This window comes from Tauraco erythrolophus, chromosome 4 (assembly GCF_009769465.1).
Source record: "Tauraco erythrolophus isolate bTauEry1 chromosome 4, bTauEry1.pri, whole genome shotgun sequence".
In the NCBI taxonomy this organism is placed as follows: Eukaryota; Metazoa; Chordata; class Aves; order Musophagiformes; family Musophagidae; genus Tauraco; species Tauraco erythrolophus.
In genome coordinates, this window is record NC_141468.1 from 33,665,614 (window position 1) to 33,681,484 (window position 15,871).

General features: G+C 38.8%; 1 protein-coding gene across 35 annotated transcripts in view; it reads left to right on the plus strand.

Annotated features, from left to right (window-relative positions):
• The first annotated feature begins 7,893 nt into the window (after positions 1–7,893).
• NRCAM (neuronal cell adhesion molecule) overlaps positions 7,894–15,871 on the plus strand; it is a 78,788-nt gene continuing 70,810 nt past the window's right edge. For 25 of the 35 annotated variants that reach the window (XM_086609787.1, XM_086609800.1, XM_086609788.1 and 22 more), the window contains exons 1-4: positions 7,894–7,993; positions 10,324–10,341; positions 11,873–11,978; positions 15,243–15,439. In XM_086609787.1, the coding sequence (XP_086465913.1) occupies positions 7,903–7,993; positions 10,324–10,341; positions 11,873–11,978; positions 15,243–15,439 (412 nt within the window). In that variant the 5' untranslated portion in view covers positions 7,894–7,902. Of the gene's footprint in view, positions 7,994–10,323; positions 10,342–11,872; positions 11,979–15,242; positions 15,440–15,871 lie in introns of those variants that run through there. The other 10 variants (XM_086609805.1, XM_086609810.1, XM_086609798.1 and 7 more) reach the window with 3 other exon arrangements.

Genomic DNA, 15,871 nt, shown 5'->3' on the forward strand with positions numbered 1-15,871 from the left:
AAGAAAAAGGGAAAAGAATTTGGAGAGAAGAAACTTAAAAAAAAACCCAACACTACAAAAAAACCCTAAACAAGTAAACACGACAAGATCCAGACTGCCTATGCCTTATCAACATGGAAAATATCAAAGCTAACCTGAAATCTAGGGGCTTCCTCCTGTGCCCCATTCAATGGGCAAGTGGCTGCTGGAGGTAGGATGTTTTACAGAATGACCCAACAAGACACGTCGTCATTTGTACCCCCACCTGCCCTAATAAAACACTGCTAAAGGACTGATCTGGTGTTGGCTGTGCTTAGGTAGACCCTGAGTGCTCATGCCATTGTAAGACCCTGCTGAGGCCTGACTGGGCCAGGGGAGTCAACCTCGTGCGAGGCTGCATCAGCTGAGTGGGCGTCAGATGTCCTGGTACAAGCGCAGTTCAGTAGCGGTGCAAAATGGGTGGATAATGCAGCTGGTTTATTGCTGGTTCAGCAGTGGATACTGAAGTTGCGCTGGAAGCGATTGGATCTCATTGTGCTGGGGCTGGGCAGATGCGCAGTCAGTGCCGTCACTTGTGTGAAAGAGCTTCTGTTCTCCTGGCAGATGTGTTGGCCATTGCCGTGGAGGAGACAAGCAGACAAATATTTGGTTTATGTTTATAGGACCAAGTCTTAAGAACAGAAACAGGATCAGCACTGTTTTGTGAGCTACTTCACAATCATTTTCTTCTCTCGCTGTTCATTTATTATAGCAAGTAACATGATGAATTTGAAGAAAAAGTATGATGCGTATTAGGATGGAGAGCTTTTGTTAGTCATTGTAACCATTAATATGTATTAAATAATACACGTTGAAGATACTTATTTTTAATTAGCAGGTCTAGGTGCAATGGGTCCACCTGTGAGTTCTAGAGGAGCCGGTGGGGGAGATTTCTGGTTCACAGGTTTTCATTTTTAATAAGTTCCTTAGGACTGGAAGAAAGCTGGTGTTCTGCCCAGATTCAGAGTAGACAAGCAGATTGAGCAGGGTAAATATAGCCTGATATAAATCACAGTGAACATATGGAAAAAGCTGATTGAGGATTCAGCTGATAGGGAATTAAAGGCCATGAGTAAAATTAATTCTACTCAACATAGGTTTATGGAAAGTAGGACTTGTAAAACAAATGATTGACAAAAACTTGATTTTAATCTTTTAATATTTGATGAAGTTACAAGTTTGATAAGATGATGCTGTTGATTTAATAGACTTTGAAAAGCATTTGACTTATTGCCATGCGAAACAAATTAACAAAAACATAAATTGAACTATATAATGAAACAGACCAGACTTGAATGAATAACAAACCAGCTAACAGGTTTTAATATAGGATTGTCAATGAAAGAGCTTCAAGGACTAAGTGGTTTGAGCAGTGTAAAGGCCGATGATATTTAACATTTTCCTTGCTGAATTTATCAGCTGTAATTTTACACTTTGAAGTTAACAGGTGCTTTGAAGATTGGCAGGACAGCAATAACCCTGAAGACAAGGCAATCGTTAAGAGAGTGACCCAAATTTTTTGGTTTTTAATATAGAAAGATGCAAATAATCCACCTAGGAAGAAGGAAGCTAGAAGGCCATGCTTGGAAAATAGAGGATGGGAGTAGAGAGACTGGAAATTGTGTCTGGGTGGTGGGAAGGAAGGTGATCAGTGTGAGTGCAGAATTACGGTGTCCGTGATGGTTTGATGGGGGGGGGGGAGGTTCTGGTGGCAGGAGCTGGCCACCAGATCTGACTCCCATCCCCCTCGGGGCTTGAGCCAATCAGCACCTCTGCGAATTGCCCTATTCAAGTTAGGACAAAGGAACCGGAAAGGTGTGCATTGCCCAGGATGAGAGAGGGGAGGAGGGCGCTGCCCCCGTTCCCTGGCTCCTGGCCAGGTGGCTGCCCGCGCTGGGCCGGTGCCAGCCGCTGAGGATGGTGGCGGCAGAGCCACTTGGGGAACTCGGGGAGAGCCCCGCTCCCGGGGTGCCCGCTGGGCCGAGTTCACTTGGAGAGGACTGAGATCTGAGAGAAATGGCCACACTGACACCAGGTCAGTGAAGATGGAACAAGATGAGGTGTGCCGGAGCTGAGTTTCCCCTGCAGCCAGTGGCAAGACGGCACGCGGCCCCCTGCAGCCAGGAATGGACTCGGTGGAGCAGAGACCTGCTTGCAGCCTGTGGAGAGGAGATGCCTGAGCCTGAGGACTGTCCTGTTGGGACGCACGACAAGGCAGAGAGACGTCTAGAGTCTGTGTGATGACCCATGCCTGGAGCGAGTGGCAACAACTCCCTAAGAATCCGAGACTGTGGTAAAGCCCACACTGGAGCAATCCGATGGGGAAGGATTGCATCCTGCGGGCAGGAGTCACGCTGGAGAAGTTTGTAGATTTTCCTCGTGAGTAGGAAATCCACTGGAGCAAGGGAAAAGGGTGTAAGGACTCCTTCTCCTTTGAGAAAGGAGCGGCAGTAACAACATGGGATGAACTGACCTGCACTCTCCCATTCCCTGTCCCCCTGTGCTGCTGCAGCGAGGAGGTAGAGCCGGGAAGAAGAAAGGAAGGGCCGGGGGGAGGTGTGGGTTTTAAGATCTGGCTTTGTTTCTTTTTATCCTCCCAAGTAACCGGTTTTGTTTCCCTCTGTCCTTTTAAGTAACCGCTAGTAAATTGTTTTGTTTTGAGAAAGCCCGGGACCATGGTTGGTGGGTGCTCCCTCTGTTCTTGTCTCAACCTTCAGTCCCTTTATTACATTTTTTCTCCTCTCCACTTTATTGGAGAAGGAGTGAGAGAGTGGCTGTGTGGAGTATAGTTGCTGGATCAGCCTAAACCACGACAGGTGTCGAAGCCAAAAGAGTAATGCTGTGTGTAGGGAAGTCCAGGAGCGTGACCAGGCTGATGGTTTTAAACTGTATGTAGAACTGCAAAGAATTTTTAGAGCATGGCACACAGCTTTGCCGTCTGCCTTTGTCCAAAAATCTTAAAAATGCCTGAAGTACATGTAACCTTCTAGCACTAATAAATACCTGCAGCATCTGAATTAGTGCTGAGGAGTTCTTTGTTGAATTCAGGAGTTGTGTCTCCATAGTTTATTCTTGACCGGTTGTCTTTACGTGGATGTCCCCATAGCACACACGATGTAGCCAAAAACAAAGCAATGGGTTTAAGCTTCATAAACGGGGGATCAAGGAACATGATATTGTATTCCTTGATGACTCTGAATGATGTATCTATAGTAGACTGTGACAACTGGTTAATTTGGAGGAGAGCAGTGTTTTCCAGAGTTCTAGAGGATTAGAAATAGTTCTAAGTTGGTGTATTTTGGAAAGTTTTAAAAAATAATTTCTTTTATGTACACCTGTATTCGCCCACCTCAGAGCTGTGTGTCCTATGCTAAATAGATTAAGATCACCTACCTGTAAATAAACCATACCTTGGACAATTTACATCTAATAGGTGAGAGATGGATGGGGAAAGCAAACCAGTGGGGGCTGAATTGACTATGTGATTATTCATGTTGAATAATGTTTATTTTTCAGCATGTTGAAAACTGTTCATTTTTCCTATATTCTAATTACGTCTGTCTTTTGCTGTGAGAAAAAATACAGGTATTCAACAAATGAAGCAGAGGAAATTTTTTGCTCAGTAGTAATTTTCCTCTTATTTGCAATGTCTAACTTGTTCCGGATTAACTTAATCATGACCATATAGAAGAGAATTCGTTTTTTTTCCTAATGTGCATGAAATATTCCTGTTACACTTTCTTGCAGTTTTATAACTCTTTCACGTTTCTAGCATTGACCTTGATTTAATTTCACATTCATAGAGACTTTTTGTCCTAAAATAGTGTAATTGAGTAGAAATGCATAATCAATTGATGCATCAAAACTGTATGGAACATTATTACATTGAGAAAATACTTTGCACTAGGCTGGATTTCAGTAAATACTCTCCCTTACACCTCTTACATCGTATTAAAGAAATATTGCAGCTGCACTTAAAAGGAAATTAAAGATGCTGTGAGCTTATTGTGAAGATAGCTAGAGGAAAAAGTGTGTTCCCTCTGTTAACTGGAGCCTTAAATTGATTAAACTTTGAAACGTCCATTAAGAATGTGTCTGTCTATATTAATATCCTAATTAGGAATCAGTAACACTCAGTATTAGTATAGTATTAGTATTAGTATAGTAAAGTATTCGACACTGTGTGTGTTCCGCAGTCATGTATCCTATTGAATTGTTAACGCTCTCCCTGGCAGATTTTGACCTGAGCCAACCATAATCCTCCCAGATGATGCCTGGACGTGATTCAAGGAATAGCACAGTTCATAGGTAATATGGAGATTTTCTTCAGAGGGAAAGGATGTAAGCCATGATGTGTTGGTTTCTTCTCCCAAGTAACAAGCCAAGGGCAAGAGGAACCAGCCTCAAGTTGTGCCACTGGAGTTTTCAACTGAATATTAGGAAAAATTTCTTTAGTAAAAGAGTTATCAATCACTGGAACAGGCTGCCCAGGGAAGTGATTGAGTCACCATCCCTGGAGATATTTAAAAGAGATGTAGATGTGGTGCTTAGGGACATGGTTTAGTGGACTTGACAGTGTTAGGTTTACGGTTGGACTTGATCTTAATGGTCTTTTCCAACCTAAATGATTGTATGATGCATTTGCTCTTAAGCTCTTAAAATCAAGAAGGTCCTTGTCCTGTTTGATTTATAGTATGAAAAGGTGTCTTGGATTCTGACTCTCAGCTGCTCCCATCCATATGCATGCTGTTTTTCCTAGCTCCTTCAGTGTTTTCGAAGTATCTGTTTTTGTTGTTTATGGGCAATAGTGTCCAGATTTGTGAGTCACAATGAAGAGATCACTGGCACCAAACTGCTGCCAGATGTTCTACCTCAGGCTCACTGGTGCTTTCATTCTTCCAATCGTGTCTTTCTGTAGGTCATCTGTAAGAAGTAGTATCTTTTTTTTTTAAAGAAAAAATAAAAAAAAAAAGTAGGTGTCTTTCACTTGATCTTTGTTCTTTTGTCATACATAAAAGCCATTCCTTTGAAATCTGATACTATACTTTGTGGTAAATATTATTATACTTTGCTTATGCATTCATACTTACCTGGACTCCTGTTTGCTACACCATAGCTTCAACCTTTACTCCGTGTTTTTACTCACAACTGGCATTTCAGCAAGAAGCACAGGTGATACAAGTGATATTTTGTTATGTACATAAGAGGTATGTGAGTGTAGAGAATCTTATTTTGTACAAAACAGTTAACAGATTCCTGAATGAGCTGTCAAAATATATATGCTTTTCTATGAAAAGTGTAGGACAAAATGTCTAAGTTATGAGAGATCTTAAATAATTACCTGGAGGAAAAGGCAATCTGCTGTATAAATATTTCAAGTTTTGAAATTGAAGCCTTTACTCATCTGCACTTAGAGGCCTGGCCTTGTTTTGTAGCAGTTAATATTATGTCAAAGCAATGTTTAGTTCTACTCAGCAGCTGTTGTATTCATACTAAATTATGTCATATTCAATCTTGAATATATTGAACAACAGCACCCAGTTGTGCTGAGAAGCCTAAAATCATTTTCAGTTAAATATGTTCTATCAGAAATCATCTGCATCAGAAATCACATTGCCTCTCTGAAGAATGACAAAGTCAGTGTGCAACTCAGCTTTATAATTCCTGCTGCCTGTTGAATTCCTGTATTATATGCAAACATCCCAGCAGTAGACTCAATTGGTATCCTTCTGGAATGTTGCAGTAGCAGAGGTAGACGATGTGAGGCATTTTCTCAAGGATATTACTTTCGCAATCATTTCAGTTCCACATGCCTGATTCACCACTGCTTGTGTATTCATTTGTACTTGTTCAAAGGGAATGAAATTCGGTTTTAAAATACTCTCAAATTACTGCAATACTCATTTTACATAGTGAAAGAACACGACAATAAAGTGGGTAATCCGGCTCTCACAATTTCTTAAGGAAAAGTGAAATGTTGCTTGGAGAACAATGAAAGTCAAGGTTCACCTGTAGAATGCTTCCAAGAGTGTCCTACAGGACAAATCGCGGGTCAAACACGTTTTACAGAGAGGGCACCTTGTTAATTGCAGTGATGCTGGAATGAGGAGATGACAGAAGGATTAGAGTAGCATGTGAGAACCTAGTTTAACTGGAGAAGAGTAGACAGCTGTTGTCGATGGAAGAGAGTCAGCTCTTCTGGAGAGCACTTCATCGCAGGAAACACGCTGGAGTGCTCTCAGGCACTCTCAAGAGAAGCCCTTCTCTTTCTCCTTACTACAGAGGGACCGTAGGAACCTTTATGTGCTAAAAGTGGGATGGAGGAAACACCTCCTCCAACTAAACTCCCAGCACTGAAGGTGCTCATTGAAAACGTAGGAAAGTTCAGTTTATTTTTCTAAGAAAGTCTGAGTACTCATCATGCTTCTCTGCCGAATGCCTTAATCACTTCCTGATACTTTGGAGTTAGGCTTGCCACCTTGTCTGCTTTTGCTGTTCATAGAATCATAGAATGGTTTGGGTTGGAAGGGACCTCGAAGATCATCTAGTTCCAACCCCGCTGCCATGGGCAGGGACACCCTCCACTACACCAGGTTGCTCAAAGCCTCATCCAACCTGGCCTTGAACACTTCCAGGGATGGGGCATCTACATAAATAGAAATAATTATGCAAAGGCTAGAACTTAGGTGTTCTCTCTTCTGATGATTTCTGTAGTCTTTCTAATCTGTCTAATCTGCCGTGACAAATACTTAGTTGTTTCGTTATGGTGTGCAGTAGTGTAGATAGTTTTGAAATGTCAATAAGCAATTTGCCCTCTCACGTGGTGTCCCAGTCAGCAGTTCCCAAGAGCTCCAAGGAGCTATATGTCTCTAGGATTTTAACCCACTGGGATATTTTGAAACAAACATTTCTGTTACACATAGTGACAGGAAGACTCAGGGAGTTTGATGTGCTGGGTTAGGATGAGATGTTGAGCTCTACACCTCAGTTCTCCTTTCCAATTCTAGTCTGTGCTCAGAAGACTGTAAAAAGAGAAAGACTGTTTACAGCACCAGTTAAGAGTCATCAGTTCTTTTGTAACCTGAAGATTGAGGGAAATTCTTAGCATACACTGGTTTAAGTAACTTCTGGAATCGCAAATATCTCTTTTAACATCTGTAAGGCAACTGCTTCTTTGCAACTTTAACTCCTTGTGGACTTGATAACATTGTGTTTCATATCTTTAGGGGTAGGAAGTGCTCTCTTCAAGGTAAATTAATGCTGATCACTGAACTTTCTGATCAGTCTGGCATCTGGGAAGTACTTGGTCAGCTGATGTCCATTTACTGAGAATGCACTGTGTAAGCCCCATTGGGATTTCTAAGGCTGTATTCTTACAGCTCTTTGTAGGTCACTGGTGACGATGATGATGGGACTTGCAGGCAGTTCTCAAGACTCCTCAGACTCCTTCAACAGTCTTCTGAGTTAGAACTTTACTTCAGAGATCTATTATCTTTAGTACATGCTGGTTTTTAACTAGCTGGACTGATGCTTTATCCTTTGTAGGAGAGGCATTTGTATTTCCATTCAACAAGGTTATAGGAGTTGTTCACTAGCTTCCTTAGGGAAGTGTTCTGATCTAGGTGTCCGAAGAACTTCTGAATCTCTGCTTGGATTTCACTAGAGCACATGGTGTAACTATTATCCCTGGGTATAATGTTTAGATTGATGGTATTTCATAATACTATTAAGATGTGATCATTCAGCTCTCCATAGTGTCTACATATTATTATCTTATTTTTATCAGGTTTCTTGTCTGTATTTACATAACTATGCCAAGCTACCTAGACTGATGAAGTTGAACTCCATTCTTCAAGTGTGATTTACTGAATACAGCCTAAAATCATGATGAAAAAGAAGAGCATATCTGCAAGCAAAGCTTCCTTGGTCCTCTTTCTGTGCCAAATGATTTCTGCATTGGATGTACCTCTTGACTGTAAGTATTAACCTGCTAGATGAGTGCAGAATAATGGAAGTTTAGTTAAGTAATTTCTGTATAGGAAGATGAAGATAACTCCAACATGGAGTGTGTTCTCACTTCAGTCAGGACATTGTGATTATGAATACTTACACTAATTTACTGAAGATTTTCAAAAACTGTGTGTATAAAATGACTTGTTCACTTGAGAAGGATTAACATAGGATTCTCATGAATACTCACACTTCAGTGTGCCTTTACTGAATACTTTATTTGATGAAAATGAAGAAAGACAAAGAAACCCAGTTAAATGCTAATTATTTGTGAAATCAAGATCATATTCACAATTTGCTGAAAACCCCAGGACAATTCCTAGTTGCTGGAAACAATCACCCTTTTCTTCATATGAGAGGTTTCCAGGAGCTGATATGAGATATAGTAAGAGATTCAAATACCTAAAATTCAAGAAGCATCTTACTTTTTGATCCAGAAGAGTAAGTTAGGCTCTTAGATTTCCTAAGCAGTGCCTGAAAACAGTTAAGAACCTAACTTTAAGTTAAAAGCATGTGTGCTGAGCAGGGAGCTCTAGCATTAAGCAGTGAAGAAGCATCTAGAAGAGGGGAAATCTCAAGATCTGAAATTCTTGTCTGATAAAAGACTGTGTTAGTGGGAAACCTTGAAGGTAGCACTCTGTGATGGAAAGGAAGCAATGACAGCGACTGCGTTTTATAGCCTTAATAGGTAATTTTATGAAATTATTTGTGCTTCCGGTTGTTATTTTCTTCTTAAGATAAGCATGATCACATTTTCAGAATTCATTGGACCATGTTGCTCTTCACAGTGACTATTCATTTGTTAAGCTAATTACCAGAGAAGTAATTAGGGCTGGTGTTAGATTGATGGATTAATACATCAGTAAATTTGCCTATGATTCTGATCCTCATGGCTTTCTTTACCCCCATGTTTTTGATACCTTCCTACCTTCCATAAATGCATGTTTTTCTTCAATAATCATTGACATAAATTGCAACTGCTTTGGTGTTTTTTTCTCCATACGTATTTAGCAGCTTTTCAAACCAATGACCTGTATTTGTATTAGAAGATCAATATATCTGAATCACATCAGATTTGTGCTGTGAATGCCTTTAGAGCAATAAACTGTGGCTTAAAGAGGGCTTTAGAAGTTTGATGAATTAATGTTCATTTTTTAAACTTAATTTTTCTCCCTAAATATTTTTGCAGACTTGAAATAGCATTTTATACCCATCTTGTAATTTAGAAACTAATGTGAATTGTGCACCGCTCTAATATCTTGTATAGAGCAACACTTAAGTTTAAATTAACAAGAAATGCATCAATAGAAAAAATGAGTAGCCCTTTTAGATGTGTCACGTTAACTCTTAATTAACATGTTACCTACTACATAATATTTAATAACTTTATTAGGTCTGATAAAGTTACGTACTTGAATTTTTAGCCAAAAATCATATTAACCAGAGTTACATCTGTAATGATGTTATTGCTTTCATAAGTAATAGTTAGAATGAGCTCTGGGAGAGCATCACGAGGGAAGGACTTATATTTTCTGAGTCTTCCCTACATACCCACCACAGAGACCTGGTGTTGAGAACATACTTGATTAGTTGAACCTTTAGGTTTTATCCATGTTAGAAGTTCCTGTGCGCACCCGTATCTCAAAGTAGGTAAGGGATGACTGACAAGGTAGTTGACCCAAAGCAGTTTGATTTGCTCTAAAACATTATGAATGAGGAGACGTGGATGAAAAACATTTGAAGTAAGCAATAAAGATGTGACAACTAAGATGATTTTTTGTTGTTATTATTCAAACCAAAGACATTGCATGTCTGATGAGTAGAATTAGGTGCTTTCGTCTTTTTAAGAGTAACTTTAGCCTGAAGCATTCTCTTTGTTCTTCCATGTGATCATATGGGTGGATTGATTTTGACTGCAGCATGAGGGCACTGCACTCCATTAATTCTGATTTGCTGTCTCCTCAGTGTCAGTGTTTTGTGTCCTTGCAAGGCCAAAATCACGTACGATGGTTGCCCTTAAAAAGTCAACACTTCAGAAAAGTTACTCATACTATGAACTTTGAGATAAATGGAGTAATATCTGATAAAATGGAAATCGTGGCTGGAATTTTAGGCTTCACTGCATGGCTTCCAGTGTTAAGTGTTTTAAATGTTTTCTTTTTAATGGTGACCAATGTACTTCTCACAGATACTTATCTTCCCTCTCAAGACGGCTAATTTTCTTTTAACTAACAAATGTTTCTCTTTAATCTCCATTTGTCCGTTCAACTGCTGATTCTGATGGGGGAATAAAAGCAAAACTTCTAGAAGAATGTAAGTTCCTGTCCACAAAAACTAGGCTGTGTGCTGCTAAAAATTAATACTGATTGTGTTGCAAATTGAATTTGCAGTCCAAAAATGTGTGATTCTGACATTTTGATAATTTGGTTTGCTGTAGCTAGATGTTTTGTGCATGCAGTGTTCAGAAAATACTACTGTGCATAAATCAGTGTTCTGATATTTTTAAACAAATTAATTGTGTGATTTTTGATTGTGTACTATCCGAACATTAAAATCCTTACTTAATATCAGCATGAGCAATGTTTTACTGCTACTTTCAGGAGTAAATATGTTTGATAAAAAATAAATTCATTGCCATATATGTACTTACATACTACTTTACATGTCCGAGTTGGAAATATTTTTATATCCTTAAAAAACAGTGGATACAGTTGTTTAAGTAGACCTCAGTTTTTACAGGATCTCCTAACTCAGTTCTAGTGTCATGATTAATTTAATAAGTTTTAAGTGCAGTGCATAGCACAGGAGTGGAGACTTGAGTTCTTTGATGTGCATCGGCTGGAATATCCTGTATGTTGGGTAGTGTTCATGTCACGTCCCTTTTTAGAGTGCGCTTGATTTTCCCAAGTAAGCACCTGACATGTACTGACTCCTAGAACTGCCTCTGAGAGGGAACAGGATTGTCTTCAAATTGTCTCTTCAAAGACATACATAAGAATCTTAATATCATAAACAGGATCTTTTAAATGCAAAAATGGTTGTAGAAAATGGTAACAGATTGTAAATTACTTTAAAAAGGTAGGCACCAATTACTTTGTCAGGTAGATAAATTCCGGTTTGTGCTACCCATTCTAGGGTACTTGATAGATCATAAATGTTAAATGTTTGTTTTTCCTGAGGCAATTCACAAGATTGACTATGTTTTTGTTGAGTTTTTTAAGGAGCATCAGTGCTAGACTTTTCCTATGTGTTTACTGTATTTGGAAACTAGTTACTATTTTTGTAATTTTTTACAGAGTCTTTTACTCCTAACACATTTTTTACTCCTGAAAAGTAGCTCCTAAAAGCATGCTTTGTAGATTAGTTCAATACATTGAGTACAATAAATATGTGAAAAGTTTACTCCCATAGAGAATTCGGAAATACGTTAAACATTTAGAAATACAAAGCGATTTTTCCTTTTCCTTCTGTGTGATAAAAAACATTTTGTGTGGCTACATGTCTCACAACTGTTCCTTCAGGATATGTTCGACTTAGAATTCCAGTATGCTTTGATTTTGTGAAAATCTGTTGAAATCTGATGTATATTATATCCATTAAACTTTTTGGCCAAGATCGTCATCCACTGTAAATCAGCATAGCTCAGTCGAAAGTTAGTGTAACTACACTTATTTACAAGAGTAGAGGGCTTCAGCCTTGTAATACAAAGGATACTTTAATCCCACTCTTCTGTTGATGATTTGGGTGCTAGTTGCAATTCTGCCTTCTCTGCTTACAAAACTGTCTTGCTGATACTTTGAAAATATTGTTAAATTCCTCTCTATTTCTCTATTCCATAATGAAGTGTCGCAACCGCCTACGATAACTCAGCAGTCTCCAAAAGATTACATTGTTGACCCTCGAGAGAATATTGTAATACAATGTGAAGCAAAAGGAAAGCCACCTCCTAGGTTAGTAGCATTTTGTTTTGCTTTTGCTGGCCTAACAGCGTAGGAAAACTCGGAGAAAATAATGTAATTTTGTACACTAACATGTATATGCGTATGTGTGTACTTACACACGCGGAAACGTGCGTGCACGTGTTACATTACCTTTGTAATTTAAGCAGCTACGAGAGAGTGGCGTAAATCTGACTCTTCTCATCCTTGATGCTTAAACTTTTCTATGGTCATCAAGTAACTGTAGTATTTTTTTTTCTTCTCAAAGCTCTAACAATAAAATAATACTTGATTGTCACAGGAGCAGATAGTGCTTTCTATCGGCACGTACCTGAGAGCCAAGCCATACTATGAACTGAATCACATTCCAGATTTAGGCATAGTGTCTAAGAAGACCAGATATTGAATAAATTTAGAGTTACTCTAATAAATTCAAATTTTAATCGTAGAATCATAGAAGTCATGGCATAGGCTGGAAGGGACCTCAGAGATCATCTAATCCAACCTCCCTGTCATGGGCAGGGACGCCTCTCAACTAGACCAGGCTACTCAAGGCTCCGTCCAACCTGGCCTTGAACACCTCCAGGGAGGGGGCATCCACAGCTTCTCTGGGCAATTTATTCCAAAGTCTTACCACTCTCGTACTGAAGAATTTCTTCCTAAGATCTAATCTAAATCTGTTCTCCTTCAACTTAAACCCATTTCCCCTTGTCCTATCAGTGGACACTGTTGTAAAAAGACTCTTGTTAATGTTTTGTAAACTCTTGTTAATGTTAACTCCTGTTAATGTTTTGTAAATCATTCTGTTTTATGAGGCTAATCTGGAAATACGTTAGCATTTTGTTGGAAGTTATGTAATGTGTATCAGTTTTAATGATAGTAGCCTTGATTTACCAAGTGTATTTAATAGCCTTAATATTTGATTTTAGTGGAAGTGGTGACCCTGTGTATAGATCAGATTCCTGCTCGTCTTCCATTTTAAGGCCCTATTTCAGTGTCTTGAAATATTAAAAAACTACTCATTTCAAGATACTGAGTACCTGCACTGAAAATAGCAGTAGCCGTGATGCATTCTGGCATTGCTAGTCTCTGCTTCTGATTTCAGAGACTGTAAAGAGAAACGTGCATCTCTGTTCTCAGTGGTGTTGTGCTACAACTTCAGCAAGGTCAGTCTATAATTGCTCACTCAGACACACGCAGAGCTCATTAAACATACTTCTTCTGAATAAACAGGGTTTTTTCTACCTTGTTGCTTCTGGTTGCCTTGGGATCATGGTCATTATCATGCTGAGCAGCAGAATGGAGAAGATGGAGATTATCTGTGATTGTGTCACCCTTTCTAGTGTTCTCTTAATGGCAGGAGTGCCATAAAGCTGTTGTGTTTACCAGCATTTTAATTTAGCAGGCACCGTGCTGTTCTTAAGAGCCTGGGTGTTGACCTGGAGGATCAGATGATTATTGTGCGCTTTGGGACAAGTGTACTGCTTCTTCTAACGTTTCTCTTGAAGACCTTTTTTCAGTCAGATTTACCTGAGAGACTAAGAGCACTGTCTGTGACACTGACATATCTGAGTCATGTGCCAGGGCTCTCCGCTGTACAACCTCATCTTTCCCATCAAGCCTGTGTCTTGCTTTGTTCCTCTGCTTCAGAGGAAGTCACAGGATTTAAATGCAGAATTTTCAAATGACTTTTACAAACTTATGCTTAATTTTGCTTATTTTTAAAGACATGACATCCAAATAATTTATTTCAATAATTAGCCTAGTCCATCAGTCTTGGATGACCTGCAAATGCGTATTGCAACTTGAGCTGTTTCAAAGCTCTGAAGTCGAAGATAAACTTTCTCAGCCCAGAGTGTGAATTATTTGTTAAAATAGGGTAACTTCTTATTGGTGAGAGCAGCTGGTCTAAAGGTTTATGGATGTGCTGCTACATATACCTTGAGCAGCAAAGGGTCTGACTTTCATGTATCTCAAATTCAGGGCTTAGTACCACATTTGTCACCTCTCATTTGAAGCTACAGTACAGTTCCCTGTATCCTGCGGTGTCATTGGTAGCAGAGGATTTCATGACCCTCACGTTCCGCAGCTTCGCTTGCAAGGTTTTAAGAAACAGGTTCACCGTTGATTCGCTATGCACACTAGTCCTCCCAAAACCACAGCGGCGTGGTGCAGTGCTGCTGGTCAGGTCCAGTTCTTCTGCTCTCCCCCACCACAAAGTGCAAATAGTGTGTCCAGTCTTGCCCTCCTACTGCAGAAGGCCAGCACCCAATTTGAGTCACGTAAAATTTGAGCTTTTCTACTACCGTATATGTTTATGCTTTTAGGAAACGTTCTGAACTATATAAGTGCATATAGTGTTGGTGTTTAAGATTATGAAGCTGAAATGTAACGACTAGGAAAACTACTGTTTACAACATTTGGACCCGTGAGTGCTCAGCACTTCACAGGCGTTGGACCAGCTCTCCGTAACTGTACTTTTGGTCATTAACAAAGCATAAGGAAGAAATTGGTCTTTACAGTAGTATAAGTTGCTGGCTGTGAATCTCTGCTTTTTACTTTTTTTTAATGAGTTCTCATAGTCTTCATTTTTAGTGACTACTTTTCGAAACATCTCTTGCTTTGAGTAACACCAGTATAAATTTACTAGATTAATCATGGGCTATCAGACTGCAAAATTTCATTTAAACAATCATGGCTGTTTGCATTAGAGGAGTGAAAAGAAATCGAACTCACCACACAGTCTTTGATTCACTTGCATAACTTTAAAATGGCCAAACCAATTAAAAGAAATGGTCTCCTGCTGGGACCTGAGATGACACATTTCAGCCCACAGCAAGTTTTTAAAGGCAGGTTTATAAACCCTTTCAACAATAGGTTTATAATGGAAATGCTAATGCAGCTTTAGCAATATCAGCTCTTGCAGATGTTACTGTATCATCTTTAGTACAAAGAAAATCAGTTCTTTTCCATTTACAATTGACTTCAGAATCTTATAATGGAGGTTTGGTTGTTTGTTTTTTTTTTAAATATTGACTTTGAAATGGCTCCTGTTAACAAGTTTAGTCAAGCCTTTCATCTTAAAGTATTGCCAGATTTCTTATATTTAAAAGTACTCTATTACTTTATTAGTTAATTTAGTTTGGGAACAAGTCTTACTTACCTGCTAAAGAAAAAATACCATATGTTATTGAAAATTGCTTTTTTCCTCTTTCTTTCCATACAATCTACAAAAGCACTGAAGAAGAAACTTTTCTTTTTATTTTATTATTTTAGCTTCTCCTGGACACGCAATGGAACTCATTTTGATATAGATAAAGATGCACAGGTAACAATGAAACCAAATTCAGGCACCCTTGTCATAAATATTATGAATGGTGGGAAGGCAGAAGCATATGAAGGAGTGTACCAGTGTACAGCAAGGAATGAACGAGGAGCGGCCATTTCCAACAATATTGTTATAAGGCCTTCTAGTAAGTGAAGCTTTTAATGTTTGTAAAATGTGAAACACTTCAGTTTGCATATTTTCTTATGAACGTTTTCCTTTTTTTTCCCCATCTTAAAAATTTAATCCTCAAAGTGGTCATGTTGGAAGGTATTATATAGTCTGATATTCAGATTTAATAAGATATTGCATGTTCTCTCCAATATTCCTTAGAAAATTTAATAACCGAATGCTTTCCTGATTTTGTTTTTTTTGGTACATGTGGATGACTTATCTTGTTTAAAATTGGGTTGTATATATGACAATACAATTAGAATAAAATGTTTAAATTGTTACTACACATCATTGATAAGGGCAATTTTTATTCTGTTTCTGATGCATGTATTCCATAGTTTTTGTAATAGCTTTAATACAAAACAGATCGGGATCAAAACCAAGATAAAGCTAAAAAATTTTGATT